At 51.6% G+C, this 12,877-nt stretch overlaps 1 protein-coding gene across 1 annotated transcript in view; it reads left to right on the top strand.

Moving 5' to 3' along the window:
* Nucleotides 1-1,324: 1,324 nt before the first annotated feature.
* The window catches only part of BCAM (basal cell adhesion molecule (Lutheran blood group)), a 61,325-nt gene continuing 49,772 nt past the window's right edge, over nt 1,325-12,877 (top strand). The window contains exons 1-2 of the mRNA XM_056847775.1: nt 1,325-1,400; nt 2,697-2,864. Of these exons, the coding sequence (XP_056703753.1) occupies nt 1,325-1,400; nt 2,697-2,864 (244 nt within the window). The remainder of the gene's footprint in view (nt 1,401-2,696; nt 2,865-12,877) is intronic.

Below are 12,877 nucleotides of genomic sequence, written 5' to 3'. Positions count from 1 at the left end.
TTGGAGATTTGTGGGTGGAGCCTGGGAAGGAGAGAGACCTCAGGGGAGCACAATGCCATGGAGTCCCCCCTCCAACGCATCCTTCTCCAGGGGAACTGAACTCTGTAGTCTGGAGATGAGCTGTAATTCTAGGGGCTCCCCTGGTCCCACCTGGAGGCTGCCTTGGGCAGCTGGTCCAATTGGGCTGGTTCAGTCCGATTCCCAGAGGAGCCAAGAGCACTGAGTTGGACTCCAGGCCTTTATGGAATCCTCCCCAGCTCCAAGAGGGCCAGCGGCCAGCAGCGGCACACAGAGAGCGTCCCAAAACTTCCCAGGTTCTCAACCTGCTCTGTTGATGACTCTTGCTCTTGTTTGGACTGTCTGGCCTTGGGCCGGTCTTATCTGGCCTGGGAAGCCGGGCTCTCCGTTTACCATAGGATTCGCCAGGGCAGGCGTGAAGGATCCCAAGGCAACCAGATAGGGACAGTGAGGGGGGGCTGCGACCTTGGCGGGGGGGGGGGAGAGAAGCTGCTTACTGAGTGAGATGCCAAGGGGAGGGTGAGTGGTAGAAAGGTCTGACCGGGAAGCAGGTCACGAGGAGAACACGTGTGTCCCAAATGGGTCCCAAATTTGAAAAGAAAGTCTGTTCTTTCCTTTCCTTCTATTTCAAAACGGCCAATGTGGTGTCAGGACTAGGATCTGGGAGACCCGGGTTCGAATCCCCCCTCTGCCATGGCGGCTTGTTGGGTGTCCTTAAGCCAGTCACAGGCTCTCAGCCCAATCAACCTTCTTGTGAGGATAAAAAGGAGGGGGAAGTGGTGTGAGACATGTTGGGTCCCCAGCTGGGAGAAATCTCCTGTGCTCGGGTTCCGGTCGTGGGTGCCTGGGCACTGAGCGCCGGAGCTGTCGGATGAAAGCGGTTAACGCAGAGTCTGCAGAGGGAAAAGCAGGAGGGGAGTCCCGCTCCCGACGCCAGAGCTGAGGCCTCCCTGCCCGGGACAAAGCCCCGTCTCCAGAAGGAAGAGCTGGTCTTGGAGCACGTGCAGAGTGCCCCCCCCCCCGGGCAAAGCGGAGCGAGGCGGGCGCTTCGGCCAGAGGGCCGCCCCCTCCTGGCCGGACTTGGCCCTGCAGCGACGCGCTTTGCACGGCCGGCCGCGGCTCGGCGCTGCGGCGCCTCCCCTTCGCGGGAGGCAGAGGCGGCCGCGGGGCGGGGCTGGGGGCGGGGCGAGGAGCCAGGGGGCGGGGCTGGGGGCGGGGCCACGGGGGGCGGCGGGCGAGCCGCGGCTGCCGGAGTGGAGTCTCCTCCGCCGCCGCCGCCGCCGCCGCTCGTGCTCGGGGTGTGAGCATGGGTGCCCGCCGCTGCCCGAAGGCGCTCCCCTGGCGGGGGGTCCTGCTGGGGCTGGTGCTGCTGGCCTGCCCAGGTGAGCGGGCGGGGGGCGGGCGGGCTGGGGGGCAACCCCCCCGGGAGGCGCACCTGCCGGGGAGGCGCGCCCGGCTCTTCGCCGAGCCCCCCGCAGCTCGGGCGGCCGGGAGCCCCCTCCCTCTCCCGGCCCCGCCGCGGTCCCCCTTCCCCTTGTTTCTTAGTGGACCACTTGGCTTGTGCGGGGAGGGGGTCGTTTTGCGCCCTGCCGCCGCCTCGCCCGCCCTGGCTCGTGGCGAGCTGCTCCCCCCCCTGCTCCCCCCGTGCCGTAGCTGGAGGTGTGTGTTGTTGGGGGGGGGCGACTTTCTAAGCTGGACGAGGCAGCGCGGCCAGATGGGACCCCCGGGTCTGCCTGGGGGCTTGGAGCGAGGAGATGGCGGGGCGGGGGGAGCGGGGGGGAGGCTAGGGGGCAGAAGGGAAAGGCCGGCCAGGGCTTTGCATTCCGCCCCACCCCTCCCATTAATATTGTCCAAAGTCCTTGGCTAGAGAATCAGACCCCCGGGGCCCCCGTCATGGGGCAGGACAGCCCTCTCCGCCCTGCCCCCCTCCCGGGCTCTGCTTCCCCCCCTTCCCCTCTTCTCCCATCCCTGGGCAGCCCCCCCCCTTTCCTGGCTCCTTCGGGCTCAGCGGTGACTTGGCCCTTTCTTAAGTGACTCACCAACAAGGTGATGTGAAGAGGGGGAAAGATAAGAAGGGGGGTAGTCTGAAGAGCCCCCCCACCCATATCTGCTACACAGCTCTCTCTGCCTTGGGACTACAAGCATTATGTGGGGAGGGGGTGCTGAGCCCTGCCACACATACTTGAGTAGATTTGCCAACCTCCAGGGGGGGCCAAGGGATCTCCTTGAATCACACCTGATCTCCTTTCAATATATATCTGTCTCGCTGGAGAAAATGGCTGTTTTGGTGCGATCGATTCCAAAACATTATACCCCATTGAGGTCCCTCCCTAGGCACCATTCCCAAATCTCCAGGAATTTCCCAACCTTGAGCTGGCAACCCTATCTGCTTCAATCTCTAAATCCTATTTTATTTTGGGTGCATTCCCTTGGAATAACTAACTAGTTCTCTGCTTGTATGCTCTGGTCTCCAAATTCCCAGTCCTTGAATTTGGAAATTTAGATTTAAAACCCCACCCTTTAAATCCCCCAACCTTTTGCTGTGCTCTGATTTCAAAGAGGTAACTAGTCCACATGAACATTTGCAACTCGAGGTTTATTTTGAATGGGTGGGTTGTGGAACTCAGCCACAGAATCTGTCTTGAACGCCTCAAACGGGTGCCTTTGAACATGTTCAGGGTGCATTTCTCAGCTGAGGGGAGTTGGGAGCAAAGGACATTCCTACAAGTTGGAACATCAGCATCCCTTCTTGAAAAAGAAACCTGCACACCACCAAACACAAAAGATGCATTCTGCTTTCCCGTCCTTAACCAAGAACCGGCATAAACCGTTGATCATTGCCCGGGGTACAGAAAGTGGCTCTTATTTGCTGTTTTGCAGCCAAAATTTTGCAGTTTAAGATACAGACGCCCTGGCAGCTTCCTTCGTGGCTCTGCTCTCCTTCCCAGGTGGGGGAGAGAAAACTCCGGCGTTCACATTTCTTTTGACCTCTCCCTCCACCGAGTGTGCCTCCCTGGCACTGGGTTCTTGTGGACGCCAGAGGCCTGGCATGAAGGGGAGGATGTTTATATAACTGAGGTGGGTGTTTGGATGCCAAAGCTGTGCGAGTTGGGCGTGGAGAGAAATGCGGGAGGAATTGGGGCTCTGCTAGAATGAGACAGGAGTTTCAGGGAAGGCAGGGCAGGGGGAGGCGGCTCACAAGCACTCCCAAGTCACCAGCGTCCCGTCCCCTCCCCCATTGGAGGACGGGGAAGGATGCTCTTCCCCAAACATGCCCCAGCGGGCTGTTGGTTGAGGACGGTGCCTCTTGCATTCCAGGTCCCTGCGTTGGCTTTTCTGAGCCTCCTGGGCTTGGTCTGCAGGCACCTGCAGGCGGGGGGGGGGGAAACGGACCGACGACCATTCTGCTATAAATGTTCCTGCCCAGGACCAAGGGGAGCCAATAGGAGGCAGTTTGAAAAAGAATCCTCCCCCCCTCCCTGGAAGATGGTTTTGCTGGTCTTCTAGCTCCATTCCCTACATGTCCCATCCAATCCTTAGTTTCAAAAAAGAAAAGTTCTGGGGCTTAAGTGGGAACTGTGAGTTCCTATTAAGTTGTGAGCAGGGTTGCCAACACCCGATTGGGATGTTTGTGGAGATTTGGGGAGGCGGGTGGAGCCTGGCAATGACGGGTTTGGGGAGTGAAAGGAGCCTCCGTGGCAAATAATGCCATAGGGGCTACCCTCCAAAGTAGCCATTTTATACAGGGGAACTGTGAGGGTTCCCAACCTCCCTGTGCAAACTCCATAAAATCACTTGCTCAGATGGTCATGCAGAACCAAGGAACTTTATTGGAAGCTTCAGGTTAGTATAGGCCTTACAATGGTAAAGTTGCAAGTGTTAGCAATTTCATAAAGACAGAATTATAACCCCTACAGGGAAGCAGATGTCAAATGTATGTTATGGGAATCTACGAGATAATTGTGCATGGTACAGGAACATCAAAGACCTCAGGAAGCTCGTTATTGCTATCTGCACACCAAGGCCACAGCTGGTGGGAGGGAGTCGGAGAGAGCAAGGGAGGTGGACGGTGGGAAAAGACATTCCAACCTGGGGCCTGCTAGACACAGCGCCTGAACCAAGGAAAGGCAAAAGGCCTGGACTGCTTTTACGAGCCCGGGGGGGGGGGAGCACACAAAGCAAAAGCTTACAGACCCTTACAGGAACTGATCTGTCATCTGGAGATCAATGGAAATTCTTCAGGATCTCCAGGCTAAACCTAGAAGTTGGCAACTCTGGATGTTGGCCTGCAAGATGGGCCTTTTAAAAAAATTAAATTGTCTCTGCAAAGAGACTAGTCCATTTGATTCAGGTAAGGTTCAGCCTTGGCATCATATTACATTCCTGAACCGGAATTCCTGTCTACATACCTGGAAGAAGTGAGCCGTGGCTCACAAGCTCATACCCTGCCAGAAATTGTGTTAGTCTTTAAGGTGCTACTGGACTCTTGCTCTTTTCAACTGCCACAGACCTAGATGTGTGAGAACAGGCATGGTGTGGTTTTCTTATTGCCGACTGGGAGGGAAACGCACTCTGCAAGTTCTCAGAGGCATTCTTTGCCTGTTCTGGAACTGAACCCTGGTTCACATCAAGATTTTCATGCAGTCACCGCATCTTCTCGTGCATATTCGTCTTCCCCTGGAGGTTTTATCCATTTAGATTGATACAAGTAAGATAGGGCAGGTCCTTCCTCCTCCCCCCCCAGCTGAATATTAGGGATGAGGTGTGGAATGGGCCCTATGGAGAGAGCGCAAGGGATCCTTCTCTTCCTCTCGGTCAGGCGCTGGGGTGGGGTGGGGGTGCCTTCTGGAGCTTTGCATGACTCAGTGGATCTTTATTTTTATTCTCAACCTAAAGGCAGCAGATACTAAAGACAGAGCTCTTTAAAAAAATCATTTTAAACTCGGTTTTAGATAATTGCTTCCTGTTTTCTGATAGATATTTTGCTGGTATTATTCTATGAATGTTCTTGATTTGCAAGGACTCCATGAATGTTATAGGCTACTTTGGGGGGCATTTTCAGAGACAGAGCAAGATATTTAAAATATGGGTAAAAGGGGTGGGATCTGCCTCTTTGAGAAATTTCACAGTGCAGGGCCTTATGCCCCAAATGGACATGTAATCCTTGACTTCTTTTAATAATTTTGTGTAAAAGCTTTGGTTAAGACATACGGGCATGCCGGGATAACCGGGCTGGTCATAGAATGAAAAAGGGTGGCAAGCGTCTGTCTTGTCTGCCTACCCAGTTAGGAGAGTTTTTATCGTTCATCTTCCCCAGATTTCTGACAGGAACAACATTTTTATTCGGTCATGTTGTGGGAGACATTGCAGATGGTCGACTCCCCATGTGGCCGTCCATCTGCCACAGTTAAGTTATCACTTGGTAAATGATCGCCTGTAATCACCCGGTCTGGATAGTTTAAACAGGTAAACATGGATTTACCCCCCCACACACACACACACACATACACACTCTTACTATGCAAGTTCATGGGAGAATCTTGTTTTTTAATCCGAGCTAATAAATTCAGAGTGGGGGAGCAGTTACTTGATGTGGGGCTCTAGCATGTGAGCACATGGCTTATGTTAATCAAAAAGGGTTATGAGGGCACACTCATCACTGTGAGAATTTGGGCTTTAAAAAACTGAGCGTCTTGCCCAGGGGTGTCAAACATCCTGCCCCTTGAGAGCTCTTACCTGGCCCGTGAGCCAGCCAAGGCAGCCCCCCGCCCCGAGTCCTGAGGGATCAAAGACTGTTAAATAAAAGAAAATACTATATGTGGTATTGTTTTAAGCATGTTTGTATTTTAATTAAAAAAATAAAGTGAAAAATAATATTATTAGTTTTGCCTGTGTCTTCTATAAAGTTTGTATCTCTGGTACCTGGCATTAAATTTTATAGTACCCATGGCCCGGCCGACCAAGTGACATTTATGTCATATCCGGCCCTCGTAACTAATGAGTTTGACACCCCTGGCCTAGTCCTTAACCATGTTGGGGGGGGGGCAGAGCTGAAAAACAGTGTGTGGGTGCTACCTTGCAGTCCCCAAGCGCATTAAACCCTTTTCTCTTACTCTTTTCATCTGGCATGCAGCCACAACTGCCCACTCCCAACCTTATGCGTATTTGAGACTTCAGGTCATCTGCCAAGCTCCTTTACGTGCCCCCCACTTTCAGAAATTAGTTGGGAGGCTGAGAGAGACAGAGAGACTGTTCTGTACTGGCTCCTCATCCATGGAATACTTTCCTCCCCAGCTACATGCCTGGTGCTTTCTAGGCACCAGGTTAGAAAATTCTAATTTATCCTGACAAATGCCTGATTTTCTTGAGTGGTTCAGCTGTTCCGTGTGGTCTTCTCCTTTTTTAGCTTTTTTAGTGTGGTTTTTTTAGCTGCTGAGTTTTTTTTAAATGTTGTGATTTTATAATGTTTTAAATTTATGATGTTTTATCTTATTGCTGGCTGCCCAGGGAGTATATGGCTCAGAGGCAGCATAGAAGGCTTTTAAATAAGTAAACATCTCTCCCCCCCACCCCCCGCCCTTTCCTAGTGTCCATTGATCTTCTCTCTACTCTAAGATCACCATCCCACTCTGTAAAAAGGGATATCTTCCAGTCTCCTTCATAACATTTGCTGCACTTGCTGATCCTGAACTGCAAATCCCCCCTCTGCTATTTCCTCCATAATCTGTCTCCCTTCTGGATTCAGAGCCCCAATTTGGGTGGGAGGGGCAGATGAAATAATCAGTGGGGAGGGAATTGGATGGGGAGAATTCGTGCACCTTCCTATTTGCATCTGAACAAAACGAAACCATAATTGGCAACCCTCTGTGTTTCTCTCAGTTCCTAGTTTGGCCCCATAGGAGAACAGAAAGTGAGGGAATAAGATGCCAAGCTGATGGATCTAGGCCTAGGGGAAGAAAAAATGGAGGGAATTGCTAGTTTGGCTTGGAGAGAAAAGTTGTGCTCAGACTGTCGGGGGACACCTTTTAGAGGGTTTGCTCAGCGCTTCAGGAATGAGGCTGGTGTGAGCCCACACGCAGTTCATGGGTGACCTCGGAGGTGTGAAATTTGCTTTGGCTCGCTCTGTGAGAACTGGCTCCGTTCAGCGGGCAGAGAGAACATGACTCTTGGGTCAGCCACACACGGACTAGTGGTGCAGATTGTTGTGAGCCCGTGGTGTTTGCACGGCTGTTCGGCCATTGCAGCGCTTCGTTGCACGGTTTTCACCATCCTGCTGACGTTTGGAGACGAATAGCATAGTGGTGGACCTGATCCATGCAGACAAAGTGCCTCGCAAACTGCCTGCTACATGAATGCGCTTTCAGACAGTGTCCAAATGAGACTTCCAGCCGGCCATTTTAATCCGCTTGAGTAATTCCATCATGCTTGGGTCTTGTAATCGTCTTTTTTTATCGGCCTGCCTCATGGAGTGTCCTTTCAAGTGGTATCGGCGCTGCTTGTGTGAAGGGGGCTCTGGGGGGCCTCATCCTGCCTCCGTCAATGGGAAATTCTCCTGCCATCTTTTGGGCCCCGAGTCTCTCTCCCACCCCCACTTCTGGCTGCTTCTTCCCCGATAGCATCTCTTTGGTATCCCTGAACATCCGTAGGGAGACAACCGGTCTGACCACTTCAAGGGGCCCTTGGAGTGAAGAGCGGGGGGGCGGGGGGAGGACAGCATTCATTGGCTGTGGCCGATTCTCCCTTTGGGGCCTACAAGAGGGTGCAGCGCCCCCACCCCACATCCCCCTAGTGAGCCTATAATACCTCTCCCCTCCACTTTGTTTCCCCCTTTCATTGAGGCCTCTGAAAGCCCCTTTATGGAGGAAGGCTGCGGTTTCAGGTGTGTCGAGGCCTGTTTGCGTCCCACAAGAACGCCTTTCATGGCTTGGCAGCACCTGCCCCGGCTCCCCTCCTCTCCGGGGCCGGGCCTGTTTTTGCGTGCTCTTTCCTTCTCTCTTTCGCCACCCTCCCCTTTCCATTTCCCACTCTCTGTGTGACTCCTTTGCTCGTCCCCCCCCCCACATTGTACTTATCCAGCGAAGCATGTAACCTCTTCAAATCACTGGCTAGAAATTAAAGTGTTTTCTTCTCTCTACACCCCCCCTTCTGCTGGCTCCACACGTGTCCGTGGATGGTCGCCAACACGACACACAGATTCTTCCGGTAACGGGGCAGCTCCCAAGTGTCACTTATTGTCACGGTGTAAAATCTGGTGCCCGACCTAGAAGTTCTGACTGCTCCTCCGCTTTCTGGATCACCATCCTATCCTGGGGACCCCCAGTAGTCCGGGGCTCCTCTCCCATCCTGTGAACCCTCTGGGCCTAGGATTTCAGGGGAAATAGGAAATCTGTCCCGGTACTTTTTATGTTAGAACAGATCGTCTTGTGAAGCATGTGCAAAGGGCCTACATCTTTCCCCTGGGAGACCACAGCTGGTCTTTTCTGCATGCATCTATGGTTTGGGGGTTGGATTGCAATGGCTGATGGCATGGGTTGTGGAGCCCCTGAACCTATTTCCTGTTAATCACAGACTCTTAGAGCACTGATTTTGAGAGGCCAGCTTGCAAGGTGCCAGACCTAGCCCCACTTAGATCCTGTCTTTCTTTCAGAGCTGGGGACAGAACTCAAGGATCCTGGCTCTGGTTTTCTCTCGTGGCTCCCCTTTCCATTGCCAGCCCACCACCCCATTCAGTGCTGGAGTTTTGCTCTGCTTGGCAGCTTTCACCCCAGGCAAGCTCCAGTTCTTCCTTCTTCTCCCCCTGTTAATTAGCTGGCTTCCTTAAGCGTGTCCGTGAGTGCCCAAGCACGTCTGTGAAGCTGAGACTATTCCTTGCTCTCATGGCAGCCCTGGGAGGCAGGGAGATAAACAGTGTGCCCTGGGGCACCGCCGTCTCTTTTATCCTTCGACAGGCACAGCAGAGTCAAGGGAAGCGAACTCGGAAAGTCCTTGCTCCAGCTCCGGTTCGTGGCTATTTCTGGCTATTTCTGGACTCGGGGTCTTTTTTTAGCTGCCCTGGGGATTTGGGGCCCGGTCTCCCCAGTCTGTCAAAGGCTGCGGCTATACATAGCCAGGCATTTGGTTCCTGCAGTTTCTCACGGAGGGAAACGCAGCTTCTTTGGCCCTGAACATGACACGAAAAGAGCAAAGGAGCTTTGTGGGATTCCAGCCCCTGCCCTGACCCCACCCTCTGGAATGCTTGAGCTGGACATGCCATGAACCTGCTTGCATGCCCGGCTGTGCCCTGGAACCCTCTTGCATGCATGCACGCTGCAAGAAAGTTATGCCCCAGGGCAGGGCTTTATGTGCACAGGGAAGAAGACTTTCTCTGCACACACACAGCACTGGGTGTGAACATATTATTACTCTTTTGCAGAATTCTGATGGTGCCAGTCCCTTGGAGGGAGCCCCAGGCTGTGCAAGGCAGTGAAATCACACCCAAATCACTGAGAACGTTATCCACCTCTGGCTTCTGAAATAACCTGTATGCTTTCAATTGTACCTTAAGGCCAGAGGGGTTTTAGACATTAAGCAGTTGGGTAGAATGATTGCGTCTCAGATCAGGGCTCACCTACCACCATCATAAGTGCTGAAGGTCATGGGTCCAGGGGTTGGGAAAGATCTCTTTCGAAGGCCCCTAGTTGGCTGGATTGGGCTGCTTCTGCCCTTCAGCTAAGACTGTACGTGGCAGGAGGTGCTGGTGGTTGGATCCTGTAAAAGTCTGCTCCATTATGGGTCAGAGAAAGAGAAAGCACCAAGAATTCCTCTATGCCGCTGCTGTCAAAGAGTGAATTCTTTGTATAAGTGAACTTTTTCAAAACTGCTATCTGCAAGTGTTTAAAATCCCCTCTGGGGAAACTAAACATCCCAATCCCTTTGGTGGTTATTATTATTATTATTATTAAATTTATTTGTGGAACAGACTTCCTTGGGAGGTGGTGGGCTCTCCTTCCTTGGAGATTTTTAAGCAGAGGCTAAATGGCCATCAGTCAGCAATGCTGATTCTGTGAACTTAGGCAGATCATGACAGGGAGGGTAAGGAAGGGTTGCATCAATGCTTGGCTCTCGTGGTCCTTTCTTACATGCCCAGGGTAATGCTGATCGCCACTTTGGGGTCAGGAAGCCATTTTCCTGATAGTGTCTCTTCAGTGTTACTCCTCTGAAGATGCCTGCCACAGCTGCTGGCGAAACGTCAGGAAAGAAAATACCAAGACCACGGTCACACAGCCCGGATAACCTACAAGAACCGATGAACTCTGACCGTGAAAGCCTTCGACAATATTTTGTTACACCCCAGTTTTGGTCTTTCTACAAGAATGCCCTCCTGGACAACTGTTGTACATAGTTTGCAAAAAGATGCTAAGGTTGCCAACCTCCAGGTGGTGACTGGAGATCTCCAGGAATTACAATTGATCTCCAGGCAGCAGAGATTGGTTCCCCTAGAGGAAATAGCCGCTTTGGAGGGTGGACTGTATGGAATCATGTGTGTGTGTGTGGACTCTGTTTTCTGCATAGCCAGGCTAAATGGCGTAAATTAACAATGTATGTGTTAAGCAGCGCAAGTTGTGCAAAAAGACGTGCGCACGTTTAGCACCTGAGAGCCATCTTTTCCAGAAAGAATTTGTAATCTTCACGGGGAGAACAAATGGAAAGGCATCGGTGGAAACTGAGAAGGTGGTGGCTTGTTAGGGGTGGATGCCAAAGACTGAAGCTCCACCTCCTGACCTTTGGCCTGTGATCTTTCCCCAAACCTTGCAAGACTTCTCCCCCCCAACCATAGGGATGAGGAACTCGTCCCTTGCTTTAGTTTCTTTTCCCCCCAAGGCAGATGCCAAATTCTATGGAAGATACCAAATTCCAGAATAGCAAGCCGAGATCACAACTGTAGAAAATATCTATAACGGAACACAGGCACCCCTACCTGATTTCTGAGCTGTTCATGACTGCTTGGTGCCTTGGAAGGGATGCCGGCCTCCAGGGGATCCCCCTGAATTACAGCTCATCACCAGACCACAGAGATCAGTTCCCTGGGGGAAAAGGGCTGCTTTGAAGAGTGGACTCTATTACATTGTGTCCCACTCCCTGTTCTCCCCAGGCTCCAGGAGTTTCCCAACCTGGATCTGGCAACCCTTTGCTTCAGCCTTTCCCCTTGGGCCCTCCGCTCTCCTCTCTCCCTATTCTGTTTCGGATCCTCAGTTGTGGCTGGTTTCTTTTTCATGGCAGGGCGCAGCTGTTCCCTGGGTCAGCAGCACCTGTTACTGTTTAATCAGCCTCCCCGTTTGTTAATGGCCTTGTAACTCCTTCCTGTCCTCCATCCTGAGGACTGCCTGGCACTCGCACGGCCAGCGAGGGACCCCGATTTGGTGGAAGAGAGTAGGCTTAGCATGACTTGGATTCCAGCTGTATAGCCTGTATCATCATTTTCACCTTAACAGGGTAAATTGTTCTCTTGCATTTGGCCAGAACTCTTTGAAATAAATGGAAGCTAGAATAGGCCCAAGCATTTTATGCCCCACGGATCTAGGGAATCTCCTCTGCAATGTATGTCATCTCTGCTATTGGGATACTATATCTGTAGTGTGCATCTGATGGGTAATTTAACACAGTTTAATTACCTCTTAAAATCTGTAACCTGCAGTCCAAGGGAGTAACTAAAGGATTACATTTCTACTCTTGCGTTGCACGTCCTTTATCAAAACCTTAATATTAGTGACTACTTGAGGATTTATTTAAGGAAGTGTGTCAGAACTTCCCAATCTTACTAAACAAAAGGTACAGCTCATTGTTCTATGGGGAAACCCCTGTCTCTCTGAGTTTCTTTTTAGATTCTTGTTCTGTGGTACCACACTGGCGCCTGGGTGGCTTCTGAAGAACAAACGTGCCATTCATTGACACCTGCGTCCAATTTAGATTTGTCTTTCCAATTGGCAGATCAAACTACCGGGCTGAATTTGATTTAAAGCCTGCAAACCTGATATTAGAGCCCTTACCTAAACCATGTTTGTGATTGTGTTTACCGAAGGGGGGGGGAGTGGATATTTTGGATTAATTAATTAATCCGGAACCGGAGGAGATGGTCTTCTGCTTGCAGATTCTGGTACTTTCTCCTTCTCCCAGCAAATAAACACAATTTTTCCTTGTTGTGTGGAATCGTATAACAGCTCGCGTTTCATCAGTCGAGGAAGTATCTTGTAGATCTTGCTTGAGGTGGATACTTAGTTGGACGATATCTGTCCTCCAACCTTTGCCTCTTTCAGTGGTAGAGCATCTGGTTGGTATGCAGAAGGCCCCCAGGTTCAATTCCTGGCATCTCCTGTTATTAAAAGGACCAAGTAGTGATGTGCAATACCTCTGCCTCAAACCTGGAGAGCTGCTGCCAGTCCGAGTGGACCATACCGACCTTGCTGGACCAATGGTCTGATTTGGTATAAGGGCAGCTTCATGTGTCCTGCACTGATGAGGCCCACTTGGGGGTTCTTATCACAGTGCAAGGAGGTTGCAGAACCTGAGCCTGCTTTTCCGACAGAAAATTAATTTGGAAATTAAGTTTACATACTGAATGGTGGGTGGGTGCCAAGAGGGACAGAAATGAAACCAGGTTCTTGTAGGTTATTCGGGCTGTGTAACCGTGGTCTTGGAATTTTCTTTCCTGACGTTTCGCCAGCAACTGTGGCAGGCATCTTCAGAGTAGTAACACTGAAGGACAGTGTCTCTCAGTGTCAAGGGTGTAGAAAGAGTAATATATAGTCAGAAAGGGGTTGGGTTTGAGCTGAGTATTGTCCTGCAAAAGTATTGTCCTGTAAGTATCAAGATAATGTGCTAA

This window comes from Euleptes europaea, chromosome 3, assembly GCF_029931775.1.
Source record: "Euleptes europaea isolate rEulEur1 chromosome 3, rEulEur1.hap1, whole genome shotgun sequence".
Classification (NCBI taxonomy): Eukaryota; Metazoa; Chordata; class Lepidosauria; order Squamata; family Sphaerodactylidae; genus Euleptes; species Euleptes europaea.
Note: the sequence above shows the minus strand (reverse complement) of the source record. Positions and strands in the feature narration are given on the sequence as shown.